We start from the raw sequence: 19,823 nt of genomic DNA, 5'->3' as shown, positions 1-19,823 counted from the left end.
TGATCGCTTTGCATCCTCCATTTAATTGTATTAACGAAGGGGGAAAATATTACGGCGCATTGAGTGTATTATTCGTAAAATAATATTAATAAAAAAAATTAAAAAACTACAATATGCTCGATATGCTTCAGTTTAATGAGTTTCGCTTTATTCGTTATTCCCTCACAACAAGAGAGCATGATATCAAGTGATATTTTAATAAATGGCGAGTTTACTGACTGTGCAAACCACGCTCTTTTGATCATCCTAACTTACTTCGTAGTCGTTATTTTACTAGGGGGCAACGCTTATCAAACCTACGTAAACTTTCTTTACGGGAGCTGTTAAGTCCAGAGGTGCTGAACCAAGGCCAAAATCATCTTCAGTATCAAGGAGTTTGTCTCCCCAGCACGTGCGAAATTACTGCAAAAAAAAAAAAAAAAAAAAAAAAACTATCTGTAGATGCGTTGAATGTTATCAACGAATATGGCCACCAATGAATATGGTAAAAAATAATAATAATAGGCCTATATATATATATATATATATATATATATATATATATATACAAGAGAGAGAGAGAGAGAGAGAGAGAGAGAGAGAGAACAGGCCTTCTACATGTCTGTACATTCTATTCTATTTTTTTAATCGACAGAATTATTCAACAAATGAATTATTATTTTGGGTAAAATTACATAAAACGACACATTTTAATTACTACAGACAAATTATATGTAATTGATATAGCTGGTGCGGGAGGTTATGTAGTGAATGAACCAAATTTAGCTGGGTATTGCAGTAAACTCCAATTTCACTATACTCTGTGTTTTATATATTTGCAAGGCATTATTGTGTTCAACTAGTTCAACTAAAAAGAAATGGGTAAAATAAAAAATAGTAAATTACAAAGCTCACCATTTCAACGGACTACGCTCTCTGTGGTGATGTATACAAGCGATGTGTCATGTTTTTTATATATCAATAAATGCGAAACAACGCCCGTGCTTGTGTGGTATGCTTTCTTTGTTTTAAAAAAATAAAAAATAAAAAAATAATAATCTTTGGGCCTCTAATATATTTAATCAATGACATTAGCGTTAATGACACAGATTCACGTGAAGGAATTCCTAATTCCGATGAATACGATTTAACATGATTGTGATTTCCCTTAAAATGACTATTCATGTGCTTTTTTTTCTGCGCCTGAACAGGAGGAGCAGCCGGGTATCCTTTCTGGGAGAGCTTTTGTGCCCGAGGTTAGAATCCCACACACAATCTGAGAAGCAGCCAACAAAAACAGTCTTGACAGACAATGCCTCGCTTCACCTGCTGCTGCACTGTGCATTGCAATTATGCCAAGGACATGTACAGTTAGGCTTCGTTCATGTTATTTGAAAACAACTGCATCTGAGTCGAACAGACTGTCTGAGCACAGAAATATTTATTTTTATTTATTTATTTATTTATTTTTTCTTAAACAAATAGCCACTATGGTGAAAATATTGTGCAGTCAATTCTTTCCTCAGTGCCATGACAGACGTCTTCTGTACATGATCAGAATACATACAGCAAATCCAACAAGCCCTAATGGAGATTGATTTCCGGGTGCTATCAATAAACAATCAAACTCTATTTGAATCTGAGTTAAGCAATGCACAAAGTAACCATGCGTGTTCTGGCAGGACACTGTGCAAATGTTGCCTACCCAATGACTCAACGAAATTGGACGAGTAAAATTATGACAAGGATGCTGATTTTCGTTTTAACGCCGAAGTGTCATGCCTACAATTTCGTTCAAACGATCTGTAAACTGATATCAGCAAACCATGGATTAGCATTATAAAAACATAAAAATTGATCATAGCATAGCTGACAGTGTATTAGGAAAAATAAGGTGCACTGCGTCTACAAATAAAGTCATTGAAATGGCGACTGCACTAACCTTCAGCAGGATTCTTCATCTGACTGATTTAAAGAGCGCTCTAGCTTGAGGGCTAAATCTACACACATTCACTTCAAACACGAAAGAGAATTCATTGTTTTTTGAGTCATTTGGCTTGGCAAAAAAGCTCCCTGCCATATTTGAATGATCCTGTACTCTGAACTAAGAGTTGAAAGTAAGTTTTTTTATTTTTTATTATTATACTTGAGGGAAACAATGGGTTCAACTGCTTATTGCATGGAGCAATCGTCAAGGGAGAGTTAAACTCAATTACAGTAACTGTGCTGAATAGAAGAGAGAGAGAGAGAGAGAGAGAGAGAGAGAGAGAGAGAGAGAGAGAGAGAGAGAGAGAGAGAGAGAGAGAGAGAGAGAGAGAGAGAGAGAGAGAGAGAGAGAGAGAGAGAGAGAGAGAGAGGAATACATCGCAGCAAGCAGTGAATAAAAAATAATGAATAAAAATCGACATGAAGCGTATCAAATATTTATTTTTTTTCCTGGGCAACAAAGAACTATAATACATTGACAGGCATGGGAGCTATTGCCAGCACAGGTTTATACAATACAGATAAAACCGCCTCCAATTTAGACAGTGGACACACAAGATATCAGATGGTCCCAAATGTTGAATTTATTCAAAAAAAAAAAAGAAAAAAAAAAAAGAATTCATAAGACAATATCCATTTATTGCTCTTGTGGTGCTTTGAGGGAAGAACAAGAGGTGATTGGCACAACACATAAAAAGCTCGGATAAAAACAAGAAGATAGAAACACAAAACTAGCATCGGGGTCTCTGCAATTACCTTTTTCGATCTAAAACTGAATGGCATAAGGATAATATATAGAGAAATGGATGTTTATTTCTTTTCGATTTGTTCACTTGCTTCAATGTCGCCTCAACATGCTACAAGAGGGCTGAATTGAAATATCCCAGAGAAGAATACCCCAAACTTCTGTTTTCTAAGAACCATAAAACCACATGAAGAACTAAGCGAATATTTAAACCCACTAAAACAGGAGGCACCAGATAAATAAAAAAGAAGTTTGAACAGACGTACCATATTTACAATTCCCATTAAATTACACATAAATAAATATATACATACTTGAACACAGATTCCCTCATATAACCGTGAATCGTGTTAAATTTAAAGTTCAAGTTGGTCGCTTGGTCGAGTGAAAAGTCAGTTCTTGAAGTCATGGCATGGAGCTGTAGATTTTTTTTTCTTTATTTTTTTTTTCAAGTTTATTATTCACAATACTGATAGAAAATCTTCCTCTTTCAGCTTCTTGTTGTCACATGGCTACAATCGTAAATGGGGATACTGAGGGAAAAATCGCTGAATTTCAGTCCGTTGAACTCATACAAAGTGAGTTTATGAAAAGTCCTGCTGTTGCAGATCTGTACTCCTCTCATTGGCACACTGCTTTGTTTTGATTGACAGAAAAGCCTTGTCCGCGAATCCCAAAGTGAACTGTTTTTTTTTTTTTTTTTTTTTTTTTTTTTTTTTTTATTATTACTATTTAAAAAATCAAAAATATTTCAAAATGTCAAGATCGGGAGATGGTCCGTTCAATTTTTCATCTTGATCTCTAGTGTGTTTGTTATGTATTTTGTCATATATCAATTGGGATGTGGTGGTTGGACATCACTTTCTGTGCTTCTCGTCTTTGTCACCTGCTTTTGACCCCGTCTCATTGTGGCTGTTGGGATTGTTGTTCAGGTACATTTTGTCCATGGCTTTAATGGCCTCCGTCAGATAGTTCTGCAGCGCCGTGAGGGCCGCGCACATGGCCGGAGTCCCGAATCCGTGAGAAATAAGACTGAAGTGGGTCAAACAGCTCTGAATCCCGGGCTCGAGAATGGGCTGCGGACGTGAATTCCCCAAGGGCGAGCGGTCTTGGGAGAGCAGGTCCGTGAACTCTTTGCAGATTTGTCTAGAAGGAGACACAATGTAGGATGCGTGTCAGGATGAAGCTAATTACAGCTGAAGGTGAAGTCAGAAATGTATTAGTAAGACTATGTGCTCCTTATGTGTCCCTTAATCAATGGCATACGTATTCCTTCTGACAGCAGCTTGTTGGGCAGAGTGGAATCAGAGCGATGGACAGTTTGAAAAGAGTGTCGCATATACGTGAGTAATATGTCAACCGGATACGTGAGAATTGGATTTTTAGGCTCCATGCCATCTAAAGAAGAGCGTCGCCTTTGTTGATATTTTTTATTGTTATTCATCGTTATTTGTATGTATTATATATATATATATATATATATATATATATATATATATATATTTTTTTTTTTTTTTTTTTTGACTTTTTGACTTTTTGACTTTTTTGACTTTTTATTTACTTAGAAAATCTATAAAACAATGTAAGGATGTAGCATATAGGTTACGAATATATAGTGCAAATATTTGTGTATTTTACGAAATCACTCGGCCTCAAAAAGAAGAAGACATTGAATCCAGTTATTTTTATTAATATCTAGCCTACACAGATATTAGCAGCTCTGGGTTATCCAGCAGAAATAAAACTCCAACAAATACATCACGACAATTAACGCAAAGAGACGCAATCCTAAACAGATAACTGCGCTTTGACATCTGAATAGTGAGAATAGCACTTACTTCGATGCCAATAACATGTTTTTTCTTTGGACTTGTTCATTTGGGTCTGAATGCTGTCGGTTCACGTATTCAGCTACCGCCTTGGCTGGAAACTCAGTCTCACATACATAACCGAAATCTCTGGCCAGATGCACAGCTTCACCTAGAAGAAAACGAGAGTCAGTATTTATGTTACTGCAGTAAAATGTAGAGTAATGAACATCTTTCATAATTGTCATCTAATTAACGTTCTCGGCCAATGAGCAGGACATCGCTCTCTATCAATTCTGACATCATTAAAGCACCCTTATTTTCCATTACCTAGAAATTTGAATTTAGTCAAATACATGCGTCAGCATGCACATTCCTTCTGAGATTAACAGAACATTAGATAATAACTCCAAAAGATACTAGGCTATGTCATTGATTCGTGACCTTTTTGTCAATAGCCTATTAGAAGAATGTTTTATAGCCTATACGAAATAATTTTCAAAAGGCTAAATGTAAACTTCCTTATACTTTAGTCATGTAAAATAGGTTACTCCGACCAGGTCTGTGTGTTTGGTTTGATTTTTTTCTCTCAAGTCTTTGGTTTAATTTCCTGAAACAGTTGGAATTTTACTGCGAGCCTTCCTGTCATAAGCCTAGAATCCGGAAGAACGCATGCGCCAATTAGCATCAAAGCTCAACTCTACTAAACTGCTTTCCATAAAATGGAGCAGATCATAAACAATAACAGCTCTTCAGAAAGCCAATGTCCTCCGACTAAATCAGCGTCTGCTTGCATGTCCACCACCCCCACCCCTCACCCTTATCTCGCAGGAATCATACATTTCTTCAGGCTCATTACCATACAAGACTAAATTTCAATGAAGCACGATGAATATTACATTCAGTCTTCAGCGGCAATGATTAACAGGAACCAATGAACCGTCTCCAGCTTTCACCTTTAAAACCCATGGCATACCAAATATCACTGCACGGAATAATCACCTCCAACTTTGCAAGCAAAATGGATTTATTCAACAGCAATGGCATCTTCGCAGTGCAACATAATTAACTCATTTATATTTTATAATAGGCTTTCAACCTACAGGTCAACTGCATCAAGCCGACAAGGATAAAATCCACACATAATAATAATAATAATAATAATAATAATAATAACAATAATAATAATAATAATAAACAATAAATAATAATAATAATAATAATAATTTTAGGCTGTATGCCTTATATCCAGCAACTGCACAAAAGAAAATGTCATAAAACAACACTGCTAACATGGCACAAAATAGGCCCCAAAGACACTCGAATCCACACCATGCTCAAATTTAAAGACAAGTGGTCCTGTGAAAGGGAGAGAGAGAGATTCCTGTAATCCCACAAAAAAAAAAAAAAGGTATTTCCGAATAATATCTCCTGATTCCGTTCTCTTTTCTTATATCCTTCATCACTGTTGCTTGCAAGACAAACTCTTTATTTCACGGATGAATGAAAATGCTGATTTGGAATGAAAGCTGCATTAAGCACCTGCTTTATTAAAAATATATATTTATCAGGAAACTTACCTTCCACCAGTGACGTCAGGAGGGTAACGTTGGCAGCTTTGCGTCTCCCTGCTGGTAGATTTAATCCGATTTTATCTAGTTTTTCTCTTAAAGATCTTCCGCCATTTTTAGATTTGGCCCTTTGAAATAAATGACAAAAAATAAATAGGCTATATATATATATATATTATGTGTAGTTATTTCTCTTACTGATATAGGCCTATGCTACATATTTTATATCATTATATACACAGCTATATTTACGTATCAATTAAATTATAATTGATCATAATTCTATGCTATTTAAGACCGGAGCGCGCATGAACTTCAATAATTATAATAACAATAGCCTAATAATAATAGCCTAAGCAATCATGTGTCAAGAGCCCTAATAACAGCTCTTTGACTAACTTTTTATGCTAAAAGCAAGACCTCTTTTAAACACTTTGTTTTAGGGGCCTGCGATTGAATGTTTCAAAATTAAAAATCTTTTCAAATTAAGAACAGTCTGTCATGTTACTATAGCCCACTGTAATCACGTGAGATTTAATTGCCACACTAAGGAAGTGTCCATTAAATTGTCTTGCATTAAAGACATGACTGCATGAGCTCATTGCAATTGGGTAGGCCACAATATTTTGCCTATGTTGGGGTATGACTTCAAATGGCTACCATGTCTGTGAGTTTGGCGACGGAAAGCGCTTGATAATATATAATTATGCAATGGACGTCCAGCTCACCTCCTCAAGACCCCGCCGAGCAGGGAAGCGTTCAGGCACTCAGGCGGAGAAAGGCGTCTCTGCACCTCCGCTACTGTGACTTTGTACTTTGACGTTGAGCTGAGAAGAGACAGACGACCCGGAACCGAACAGAACACTTCGTTTGGGTTTACCACACCTCCAAAAAGCCCGTCCTTATTTATCGGTATGGCAGATACATTGCTGTTGTTCTTGGATATGGAAACAGGACCTTAAAAAAAAAACAAAAAAAAAACAACAACAAAAAAGAACATGATTAGGCCCCCCATTCGAGACTACAGCATCAACCAAATGGAAAAAGATGAATTACTATGCAGCAGGCAGCCTTTGAGTAAGATTAGACATATGCGTTTATATGCACATCATCTCGCACGCCTATGTGGAATCAAAGGCAGTATGGTCTTATCAGAGAGGAAGGAAAATAGATACCACAGCAATAGCTTTTCATTCAGCTCATGAATGTAACTGCTGGAATATGCCCCAAGTAATAAAGTGGCCCAGCCATCAAAATATTTCATATTATATCACAATAGTGACTCCACACCAAGCTCGGTGAAAATGACAGTTCAACATGCATGGCATTTCTTCAAATTGTTCACTGTTTGGACATCATTAAACAAACTGATTAACGAAGAAAAAAAAGAAAAAAGAAAAAAAAAACACGAATAGGCCTATGGCATTATCCACGCAAATTTTGATAAACTTAAATCTATTGTTCCTATAACATATTTTATTATTATTAGGCTATTTAAATAATAATAATAATAATAATAATAATCCAATACCGATACAATACAATACTTCCGACAAATAAAAATGTGTATTATTTCTCTTAATTCCAAATTAGTTTTAAGCGTTAAACAGTCCCTAACAACGCCACACAGCGCCATGATATCCACAAATCCAAATAGGTTGCTCAGACTCACACACGAGCGCTTACAAATAAGTGTTCCGGCCTAAATCCTGCTTCAGCGCCCGTTGTTACTTTATGTGCTAGCCGGAAACAAAAGCACAGGCACTTTTGGATAGATCAGTAGTGACATTAATAGCTCAGGGGAGACTAATAGAGACAAGAGGAGTTAAACGAACTCGTGAGATCGCAATTATTACGTGTATGTGCGATGAGTATTTTTGTGGATTTATGCATGGTGCATCAAATTTAACATGTCAAAGCTTTCACATTGTTAAAGCGAAGAAAATCATATCACTGTAACGAAAACAACTCGATCCAACACTCATTCTCCTGCAGCCCACATTGACCAAACTGCGATGATCCAAACGAAACAAAGAGGGACGTAATTGCAAAAATGACTAAAGTGAAAATTATACAGCCGGCCTTTGTTAAATCTGTTTAAAGAAAGGCGTTTCATAAACGAAGCCTCTACACTCGTTTCTCGCGTCATCTTTGAATGAGACATTTAGCAAATTTCATTAGAGGCTACCGTTTTAAATGTGACTAAGCCAAGCACCGTCATAATAACAGAGACAATAGTGTCCGCTGTGGAACACTTTGTTAAAATGGTTTGTGCCTTATCGCCAGGCTATCTCAGGGCCTACAAATTAACCCGATCCGTCTCCCAGCAAGCACGGGTAGTCTTTACGAGCGGAGAGCTGCTAGTTGAACCACGTACGGTATTAGAGAGGAAATTGCTTACCTTTCTTGATTACAGTTTGGTCTGGGATGTGAATTCCTTGATCATCAACATGCTGCAAAGATCAAAAAGCATATTAATAATGATCGAAAGTTTGAAAACATCGTAGCCTACTTTATTTATTATTTTTTTTTTATTATTATTATTATTTTGCAAACGAAATTAAATGCAGCCCAAAGAGAAAAATTGCACAAACGCTTTAGTAATTTCATCACTATAAACTGCATCTTTAAAGAAAGTAGGCCTATAGTCTGTACGGTCAGCATGCGCCACTTGAAATAATAAAAGTTTAAACGATGATGTGTTATATCATAAAATATAATAATAGCAAATATATTTACTTCAATTTTATCTACCAAGAAAATGAACAAGAAAACATGCAGTTGCGGTGGAAGAGGGGATTTTGTCTAGGCTCGATTCGTGAGATCTCTTCAGCAGGCACACTGCAATCAAATTACTTATGAAAAGGAGGGCAGCCAAGAATCACGTCCAAAAATGACAGACAATATTAATCAAAAAGCTCAGCACACCGCTCACTTTGTGTTGCTGGGATGAACAACAGTGAAGAGAAGAAATCCAGTAAATAATTAATGAAAAATGCGATTGTCTTTTGTCATAAATTGTCTTTATATTATTTTTTAATTACTCGCGGTGTCTTCAAAAAATATAATTTTACATAAAAATTTCATTTATTTTCTAAATTGTTTCCTCACACAACATGGCATGTTCATCATAGGCTCTAAAAAAATAAAAATAATAATAATAATATACATATACATATATATATATATATATACATATATATATATATATATATATATATATATATATATATATATATATATATATATATATATATATATATATATATATATATCACCATTACCTGCAAATACAGGCTAAAAATATTACATTCAAACAGCATTTTTTTTAAAAACACACTTTTTTTTTTTTATACCAAGTTACTGTGACAAAAACCGTTGTGTTACACATTACCATAATATTTTCAATAAAACAGCTACAACTTAAATATGTGACCCAGTATTAGACTTCTCGATGTTATTCTAATAGCACCATGCAGCAGCAAATCTGTATAATAGAGGTTGCATGTTATATTATAAGATTTCAGCTTTTCTCCTCACCTGAACATCTTCTAAAGAGTGAGGTATTCCATGGATAGGGATTGAATCCGTGAGTCCAGTATCAAGGCCGTGACCCGAGGGAAGTAGCACTTCTCTGCGGTACTCTCGGCACAGCTGATGCGGTAACCCGCGGTGTTGGTGGAGCAGGCTGCTCTCCTGACTCTGCCGCTGGCCGGGCCAGCCCGGGTGCTGTGGCTGCGGCTGGGCGTGCAGAGAGTTGATGGAGTACGGGTCGTTAACATGAGAGTAAGGATCCTGAGACTGCGGGTAGATGGGCTGGTAGGGTGGCGGAAAGTATGGCGGCTGGAAGTCTGAGTTGGGCGTGTGAGAGAGCGGAGGAGCGCTGGTGTACGGAGACTGGCCCACGCTTCCCAGCTGGGGTAACCGGGCTGTGCCATTGCTGGTCCCGTCATGGCGATCCTTAGGAGAGAGAGAACGATACAGTGCTATTTTAGTGCTGTTTTATATATATATTTTTTCTTTTATTTCTAATTTTCTTTATATTTTATTTTAAGGAGAAAAAAATAAATAACCAGAAGTGATTTGTAATCGCATTTAGGAAGTAATTTGTTATTTCAACAGAAAACTGATCAAGCTTTTGATTCGGTCAAGAACAACAATAACAAATACAACAACACTACATTATAATTATAATTACACCCCCACGACTATCATAATACATGTTATTCTACATTAAAATGTACATCAATAATTTGCTATTCATTTAGCCATTAAAAATCCGACTGAGATGCAAAGAGAAATAACCAGAGCTCACATCAAGTATAAAGTCTTTGTAATAGCATTTGATGCTACCAAGAACAGCTTGCATGATGGAACAGACAAAACGATAGGATTAAAAAAAAAAAAAAAAAAAAAAAAAAAAAACAATCGGAGAGTAAATGTTGAGCGCAGTCTTCAGATCTTTACTCCCGACAGTCACTCACCATCGCGGAAAAACTGTGCACTAACATCTGCGAAGATTCTCGAGGACTTCAAAAGGCAAGAATTTCAGAAGGACGAAACGAAAATGAATGTGCAAATTAAATCAAGCCAATAATAATTGTAGAGCGAGGTGGCGGTGGCCGGCGTTCAAATAAAGCAATAATCCATCACAATCTGGGTAAATTCCCAATGTTCTTCATCTGCTCTTTAGATGCAATGCTTTTTCTCTAAAGTTTCTTAGATCCCCTTGGCGTCTCCCGGCTCTGTCAGTGAGCTGTTCCCTCGCTTGAGCTCATGTTAGCACAGATCTGCCTCTTCCCTGCACTCCTAATAGTAGATATTCATGACTATTAATATTACACGAATACCTAATAAGAGAAGAATGGTCGGAAATCGAGCGTGAAGCGAGGAAGCAACTCAAGGCAGACTGCACTAAATGACGTCCATTGAATGAGGAATCAGTATATCTAATCAGAGATGAGGAGAGAGAGAGTGAGTGGGAGAGAGAGGGAGAGAGAGACAAAAAGAGGGACATTCTCCTGCGTCTGACGAATCAGAGAGAGGGGGGAACATTTTAAAAGGTTCGAGGGCAAGCAAAAGTGAAAGAAAGACAGAACGAGGGGGAAGAACACAAGGAAGGAAACAATGTGCACCTCTGATTCTGGTGAAAATCCAGCGAACGCAGAGTGCATCTGGCCTGGCACATTTTTACTGTTCACTGGATGCTCGTCTACCTCATTATTTTTCACATTAGTCCTCATATGCTCGTTCTCCATGGCCCACTAGAATCCCTCACCAGGATTTTAACCACGGCCGAGACACATCAACACACGCCGATACAGCTTAACTCACCGCGAGAGCATTTATATTCAACAAACTTTACACGTGTCTACTCATACACATTTTCATATCATGCGCGATTATTATGAAACCGAATGTAATTATTATAGGCTACAATCAACTCGATCCTACGCGCTGAAAGAAACTAATAAGGACGCGCGGAGTGCAGAGGTTCTTTCCTGATCATGGCGTGTGTGATTCTCCAGAAACGAGCGAAAACACGTTTTACTGGCTTCGCCACTCCAAAAACTACTCCCATATATTACTGCATCCACCACAAACACATCGTGCTAAATAAAGGGGGGAAACATAAAATAAACTTAAAGAAAAAAATAAAAACAATTTGACAAACACATTTATTTAAAAACTAATTTAACCACTGCAACCTTTTTTTTTCTTTTTTTTTACCAAACCTATGTTTGGTACGTATGTTTGTAAGTTGTTTTTTTTTTTTTTTTTTTTTTTTTTTTTCATATACACACATTTCGATATTACGAATGATCCATTTTCATGATCCATTTTTGTTCTATAGAAATTCTACTGGCAATGAATGGGTGATGTGTTTATTATTATTATTATTATTATTATTATTATTATCATTATTATTGTTTTATTGCTATGTTGGAAAAAAAAGACGTGTTCTGGATCATGCAGTACCCCATTGCAGTATTTTATTAAGTGTTAAATAAAATGGTACATACAGCAAGCCAGTTTAAAAAATTGAAATTAAAACTAACTGAGTGAAAAGTTAAACCGTTCAGAATTTTGGTAAATATCATGCAACATTTTGTATTAAAATCCTGGATAAGCCGCTTACCTCGCAGTCTTCATATTTAATATTATCAGTTAATTTCCAAAGCATTTTCATTGGTTGTGGATAGAGTGAATTGCGTCTTCGCTTGAGTTTGACACAGTGCACACGGCTCGAGCTGCGCGCTCAGATCTCCCTCTAATGGTGAAAGAGAGAGACTCGAGCGCTACTGTAATAACCCTCATTAGCATATCAAGAGACCAAAGCCAATGAATATACACAGGTAGAACCTGCAAAGAGAATTCAGAAAGAATACCTTTACTGAGTTTCATGTGTATTTCAAAAGGGAGCAGTAAATGCAAGGGTTGATATCACTGGTGAAGGAGGACTTCACCTTTTCATTTGTATTAATCATCCAATTGAATTTATTCAGAGTGGAATTAATAGGCCAAGAATAACCTGAACCAAGAAAAAAATCAGTTTTTATCATAGACCAGATTCTTTGCATACACACGCATTTTTCAAAAAGTTGTAAGCGTTCGAATCTACAACCCAAGAGCAGCCTGTAAAATATATATTAAACAATGCTAAACTACTGCAGCATGCACGTGCTTCAGTGGGCAAACACTGCTTCCAGTCTGACAATTGTAAACTGTTGTTTTAGTCCTATAGTGAGCCCGGGCCTGTAAAATACTCTCAACACTGTTATGCAAAGAAAAGGTCGATTCTTCAGTAGGTATACACCTATTTAGAACGTGTAACGGCGCAATTTGATAAATGTAAATAATTAACACAACAACATGGCTTGTTAAATGTGAATGAGGTCAGGAGACAGGTCGCCGACTCTAAGGCGTTGTCTCTCCCTTATCTCCATTACCATTTTTGGTGGGGTGAGTCCAGTTGTCATTAATGAGAGGCCGAAAGAAACTAAGACACAATGACGATTAAGAGAGGGAGAGAAACGCGCAATAGAAATGGATGGGTGTGCTGCTTTGTTGTTCGCTGCTTATTGATTAGGGGTCCGCATCACTGAAACCAATCGCACAAAAGAAAAGCAAAACTAGTCTTCATTCTTTAACACTATTTGGCAATCTTCACTGTGCGAAAATTGTCCATTCACAATAGCCTATTTGTGTCTAAATAAACCTAGTCTGTCAGTTATTTATGGCGCTATATTCACAAATTAAATTACCGAATCACAATTATTTTTTGATTTTCACTTTTGTTTGTGTATTTGTTTTAGCCTACTTTTTTGTCATAATGGACCACATCGACTTAAGGGTCGTGTGTGACACAAAAGACACATGGGAAAACAGTGGAGGGAAAGTTTATAAAGAAAATAATAAAAAGCCTACATTCAGTCTTTCCCGTTTATGTTAGGCTACTATAGGAAATGCTGCTCAGAATGAAATTGCAATATCTGAAATCAGTTAATAAAATTAAAACATGTAGGCTACACCAGGCAAAATAAAATAACTATCCAATACATAGCAACCAGTCTGGCCTATCTGACAAGTTAGGAGTTCCTCATTTTAGAGAACTCTGATCATAAGACTATTTCACCGTTGTTTCGCCATTGCCTTCACTCTCGCGGTTTCAAATGCAAACCTATCTGCGTGTTCTATCTATAGCATAAGCTTTTGTGTAGCATTTTATTTACAATGGTTAATGACCAATAGGCCTACTGACTGAAAACTTGTTGAAAAAGCTACTGTGGCGAAGACTTAATTCTAACTTATATGGAAAAGTAAAAGCGAGCACCGCATCACCCTCATAGCCTTAAAAGGAAGAGATCTTACCTGCCAGTCTCCCATTTTGCCCATTAGTGACATTCTTGTGTCTTCTCTCTGAATGTGGTACATCACACCGTATTATCTCATTGGGTCTTGTGTCCTTAAGCAAAATTCCACTTTACCTGAACAAAATCTACTCACCTGGCAATAAAAACAGAGGACCACCTCACGGCGCATGCGCTCTGCTACGGGCACGTGTAAGGCAACGACACCTGGAAAAGGTAAAAGCAATGTTGAGATTCCTGCTGCACATTAACAAGGAAGAGTGTGACGTTTTCACCTGCTGTTTTAAGTGACAAATTTTAAAACTAAATCTTGCTCAGGCAGCATACATAAAATATAGGATAGTCCTACCAGTGTGTTTTCAGATTGTATGTTATTAGATATTAGCAGTTACAGTAGCCTTAATGCGCCATTCGTTATACCTAAAAGAAATAGTGTTTTATCCTTTAAATTTAATTTAATATATATTTCACTAAATATATATAGCCTATATATATATATATATATATATATATATATATATATATATATATATATATATATATATATAATTTATTTATTTTTATTTCCAGTTAATTTGACCATACAAAAAATTACTGAGCGAAATGTCAGCTAATAAAACAAATAGCCTATATCACCCATATCACAAATACGACATTCAAGGAGGGACGAATTTTAGGTTGGTTTTTTTTATGTTTTTCAAACACAGAGCTCCTCTGTTGTAAGTGTCTGTGTGTGTGAATGAATGAACCAAAATATAAAAATAAAACAAATAACTGCGGTTCTCGGAGAGTGACTAATGCCAGATGAGAAATGAGCCTGAGTGCTGTATAGCCTAAATGATGGCACCCCCTGTCGCTTTAGATAGGACTTTATTATGCTTTTTTTTAACACCAGAAAGACATCTATTAGTATAAGTATTATTATAGCACTAATTACTTAAATAAAGTGAAAGAAAAAAGAGAAAAAAAGTGGACGCGGTCAAGTAATTTCAACAGGGACTACACCTTAAAGCACAAATAAATAATGTGCCCAAATGCATGTAGCCATACCCCAGTCTGATAATGAAGTGTGTGGTCAGAGGTGTCATTCTGACCTGTTTAAAATACACAACTTTTTTTAAATAATAATTTTATGAGACACTTTATGATGAGAAAAAAAAAAGTAAACTAGATCTAGTAAGATCAGAACAGAAATAGGCTATTAAAAAACAAGTAGCCTATTTAGGAAACCAGTAGCCTATAGTAAAAAAAAAAAAAAAAAAACTCAACTTTTTCTAAAGAACTAAATGTCTTTCAAATAAGCTCCAAAAATGCGGCTCCGTCAAAAAATAAAAAATACTGCTCCAAGTAGCTTTTCGTTTACATCCAAGACATCAGTTAGTTCTTTATTAATATCAATATTGACAAAACTACTGTATATTTCATTATAATCAAACCAGTTTATCGTTTTGTGCCCATCGTGAAATATGAGAGACATTTTCTAGACTAGACAATATTGTCAAGTAGCCTAAATGTTCTCCCTCTAATTCATCTGATGTTATCTGGCGCCCTCTATTGGAGAACAGTCTGCAGAAGTCAGATATTTCCCAAATTCCACGTATCCACCTGTCCATCTCATCGACCAGTTAAAATCCATTACCCTTAATGACTCATTTGACCTTCTCTTTTATGACTCCATGAGAGCCTAAAAAAAGTTATAATTTGCCATAAATTACACGCCTGCCCTGATACCTATTTATGAGCATATACTTTAAATACATATTGAAATCACAACTTTTAAATGAATAAACAAAATAAAATAAAACATGCAATTGTTCCAATTACTCGTTTTTATTGTCACAACCAACGTTATTAAATATGACTACCAAATATGTTTCTAATTTTGTCATCTGGCGCCATCTAACGATGGTATTTAAAACTACAACAAAATTACTATTTGCTTCAATAGATTGCATAGCATACATAACCCTTGTACTCGTCTATTAGGCCAGATTATTAAACTGGAAGAAAGAACTGGCTGAAAAAAAAATAAAAAAAAATAGTAATGGTTTATGTCTACATACTATACCTTAGTTTAAAGGAGCCTTGTTGAATACTTATTTTAATCTTTTTTTTTTTTTTTAAATACACAAATACACAACAGGCAATTTCTTTCTTTTTTTCTGATTTAGTTTTAATGCCATGCCACAACTGATCTGCAAAATATTTTCCATTAAAGTGAGCCATATCCTTGCAACTATTAATTTTACATTTTCTTTCCCAAATCATTTTCCAGTTACACTTTATTTCGATGGTCAACTTGACATTCTAATAAGTAGCCTAACTTTGCAACTAGGCTACGTCACTTAACTCTTGGAGTATTAGTAGACTGACTGTTAAGTTATGGTTAGATGATAGGGTTCGGGTTAGTAGAATATGCTGACATGTAGTTACAAAGTTACTTATAGTCAGTAGAATGTCAGTTGGGGAGCATCATAATAAAGTGTTAGCAGATAATATGTAAACAGTCTACTAATACTCTATTGAGAGTTAGTTGACATGTTGCAAAGTTACTTATAGTAATAGTATCAAAATAAAGTGTTTTCTGTAACATAACCAAAGACAAGACAACAGACCCCTAGATGCTCTGTAGAGGAGCAAAAGCACAAAATGGAGCATGTGTTATAAGTAACTTCAGAATCTGATCTGATGCTGTTCCCGGGAGGGGAGGTGTTTGTTAAGTGGGATTGATGTTGGGTGACTAAAGGAAAAGAACTTGGCAGGTGTGTGGGAAAGATCAGATTTCCTGGAGTCTTTGGACTTTTTCCAGATTGTTTCACCATGGCAACAAAAATGTCCTAACTCTGCTCTGCTATCTAGACCACAAGGAACAGGAACACTGACATATTGTTGAATAAATATATTCCTAATTTGTTTATTTGCCTTTAATATTATTCTCTCAGTTGGTGAAAAACATTGCAATAATGATTAAATTATAGGTTAAAATAGGGCATGGTGGCTTGGTGGTTTGAGTCCTAACTGAGCCAGGAGACCTTTCTGTGAGATTGCATGTTCTCCCTGTGTCTGTGTGGGTTTCCTCTGGGTGCTCCAGTTGCCCCCCACAATCCAAAAACATGCAGCAAAGGTGAATTGGGGATGTGATGAATGCACAAATAAAGTTTTTAGACACACACACACACACACACACACACACACACACACACACACACACACACACACACACACACACACACACACACACACATTGTTTATGGCAAAGAATAAACTTTGCAAACAGGTCAGGAAATCTCAATAAGTAAGACACATAAGATCATAGTACTTAAGATTACAGAGACAATTGATTGATATCATATGTATGTTCTTATAACCCCTAAATAGTTTAGTGACGCGTCTTGACCAAACGGCAATATACGACGAAAAGGGTACCCCTAAAACGTCCATATGAGACGAAGACATAAGCGCACCAGCAGCGCCTCTTAGCGGTACCCTAACGCATACCTAAACCTACCCATAACCCGAATAGTCACATACGGACGTTTTAGGGGTACCCTTTTCGTCGTATATTGCCGTTTGGTCAAGACGCGTCAGTATGTGACGTTTGGGGGTGAGACTGTGTTAAGTTTAGGGGTTATATAGTTACTCATTATAGATAGTTACTCATCGCTTCACTTCAGAATGCATTTATTAACCCCCCAGAGCCGTGTGGAGTTTGTTTATGATGGATGTATGTACTTTTATGATGGATAGATTCACTTTTATGGACTTCAAAACAAAAATGGCCATTCACTGCCATTATAAAGCTTGGAAGAGCCTGGACTTTTTTTTTATTTTTTTTTATATAACTCCGATTGTCTTCGTCTGAAAAAAGAATGTCATATACACCTAGGATGACTTGAGGGTGAGTAAATCATGGGCTAATTTTCATTTTTGGGTGAACTACCCCTTTAATATGTATGTTAATTCCAATACTTTAAAATATCTTACATGTATACATAATAAGAAGAATATCTGCAATTAATGTGGTTATGTGGATAAAATCTAAATAAAGCGAAAAAAAAAAAAAAAAAAAAGGAGATATCACAGGATTGGAAATTCCAGCGAGAAATAAGTTCAACCAGCTGCCAGAAAAATTGAGAAATGTAGCCTGTCTTTCAGGGGGGGAATCATATTTTCATATTTATATCTTTTTTTTTTTTTTTTTTTATAGGGAATAGATGAGATCTGAGGAACTGCATTAATAAAAAAAATAAAGAAATGAAGCAAAGCTAGTTGGGAGCTAATTGGAGAGATTATTGTGCAGTATCTTAAAATGTAGTGCTTCTCTTTTGTTAGAAATACAACATTTTTCAGACTATAGCATGCTGGTTTGCAGTGAAAATTGTCAAAAGAAATTATTCCATTTGCATCGAAATGTAGCCTATATTGCTGTATTTCACTTTTTATCAATAAGGCAAACTCCATCCAATAAAAGTTTGGCCATATTTCTCTCTCTCTCTCTCTCTCTCTCTCTCTCTCTCTCTCTCTCTCTCTCTCTCTCTCTCTCTAAACCTAAACAACCTAACAAGTAAAAGGATTTGTTTTGGACAAAAATGTGACAAAAATTGTTCCACAGTATTTCTTTGTTGGAGAAAGGTCTTGCACCATTTACCAAGCAATCAAAGATTTTTGGGTGAAATTTAGAAAGTTTGGAGTAAACTTCATTTCCCATAAGTCCACTCCAGAAACGTTGTAACGGATGTGCGTCAGATGCGTAAGGTTTTCATTGGCGTTTGAGTTTGTCAGTCATTACGCAATTCCAAGTCGACTCGACCATCACACACTCCACCACCAGACAAGGACATCAGGCAGCGAGTATTAACATTAATAATTATATTGCACTGCTGTAATTTAGAATAGGCCTAACTTATTTCGAGTAACACCATAAAATATTATGAATAAACACTGTGTCAGCCTCTGCATTCAGAGCTGATAGCACACATGCGGTTTATGAACCGGTCATGCACTTACCTGAGAATGATATGAGTTTGTGCGTGTGAGTTTCAGTGTCTGAGTCAGCTGTACAATATTCTACCCATGCATTCTACTGCAATTGTCATTTTTAAACAGGTGCACGATTGCAAACAAGGCACACACTGGCTGTAAACTGTCTGTGTTTAAAATGTTTCTGTGTGTTCAGGTGTTGATGATGGCAGTAGACTGGGCTGGTTATGGATACGCAGCACTAGTAACATCTGGAGGAGTCATAGGATATGTCAAAGCTGGTAATGAGAAAGCTCAAGAGGTTATCATGTTCATTGAGTTCACATTAGAGACCAAGCTGTAGTGCGTTTTCCAAAAGCATCGTTGGCCAATTATGTTCGCAAGTTCCAAACACTGACTCGTTGAACTATGCTGATAACGACCATAGACTGTAAAAGATAACGACGGGACAATTGCGAACATAGTTGGCTAACGATGCTTTTGGGAAACGCACCCCAGGCTGGTATTGGGTTGTTAGCTGGTCAGGGGTGCGTTTCCCGAAAGCATCGTTAGCCAACTATGGTCGCAAGTTCCGTCGTTATCAGCATAGTTCAACGATTTGGTGTTTCCCGAAACCATCGTTCCAACGAACGTTCGCAAACAGCATCGTAAACTTGTGTGGTTGGAACGACAGCTCTCGAGCTGTGGTTAAAAGCATAACGTTATTTCTAGTTTACATGAGATGTAGACTGAATAAATCCTTATCTTTAGCAAAATAAGCAAGCTGACATTCAGTACAACCCGTGTTATTTATTTAGAATACAAATGTAATTTACGTCTTTTAGTTTGTCAGGAGATTTAAAGCACCGTTTTTGAAGACTGCGCATGTGCGAACGTGCTCTAA

At 36.5% G+C, this 19,823-nt stretch overlaps 2 protein-coding genes across 9 annotated transcripts in view; one reads left to right on the top strand and one right to left on the bottom strand.

The window, feature by feature from the left end:
- Positions 1 to 19,823, top strand: part of tmem14ca (transmembrane protein 14Ca) — a 240,646-nt gene that overhangs the window by 218,608 nt on the left and 2,215 nt on the right. The window contains exons 2-3 of one of the 3 annotated variants that reach the window (XM_084399224.1): positions 18,767 to 18,811; positions 19,137 to 19,221. In XM_084399224.1, the coding sequence (XP_084255350.1) occupies positions 19,143 to 19,221 (79 nt within the window). In that variant the 5' untranslated portion in view covers positions 18,767 to 18,811; positions 19,137 to 19,142. Of the gene's footprint in view, positions 1 to 18,766; positions 18,993 to 19,136; positions 19,222 to 19,823 lie in introns of those variants that run through there. The other 2 variants (XM_084399226.1, XM_084399225.1) reach the window with 2 other exon arrangements.
- Positions 3,160 to 14,138, bottom strand: tfap2a (transcription factor AP-2 alpha). Of its 6 annotated transcripts, XM_084399657.1 has the most exons (8): positions 12,229 to 12,339; positions 10,574 to 10,600; positions 9,630 to 10,049; positions 8,491 to 8,542; positions 6,818 to 7,046; positions 6,099 to 6,217; positions 4,549 to 4,690; positions 3,160 to 3,856 (listed from the first exon to the last, which is right to left on the bottom strand). In XM_084399657.1, exons 1-8 carry the CDS (start codon positions 12,277 to 12,279, stop codon positions 3,568 to 3,570), a joined length of 1,329 nt encoding a protein of 442 aa, XP_084255783.1. In that variant the 5' UTR covers positions 12,280 to 12,339; the 3' UTR covers positions 3,160 to 3,567. The 6 variants fall into 6 exon arrangements, with proteins under 6 accessions (XP_084255783.1, XP_084255778.1, XP_084255780.1 ...); XM_084399652.1 differs by lacking the exons at positions 10,574 to 10,600; positions 12,229 to 12,339 and adding an exon at positions 13,962 to 14,138; XM_084399654.1 differs by lacking the exon at positions 10,574 to 10,600 and having other exon boundaries at positions 12,229 to 12,368.

Source organism: Rutilus rutilus (genome assembly GCF_951802725.1).
Source record: "Rutilus rutilus genome assembly, chromosome: 24".
In the NCBI taxonomy this organism is placed as follows: Eukaryota; Metazoa; Chordata; class Actinopteri; order Cypriniformes; family Leuciscidae; genus Rutilus; species Rutilus rutilus.
Note: the sequence above shows the minus strand (reverse complement) of the source record. Positions and strands in the feature narration are given on the sequence as shown.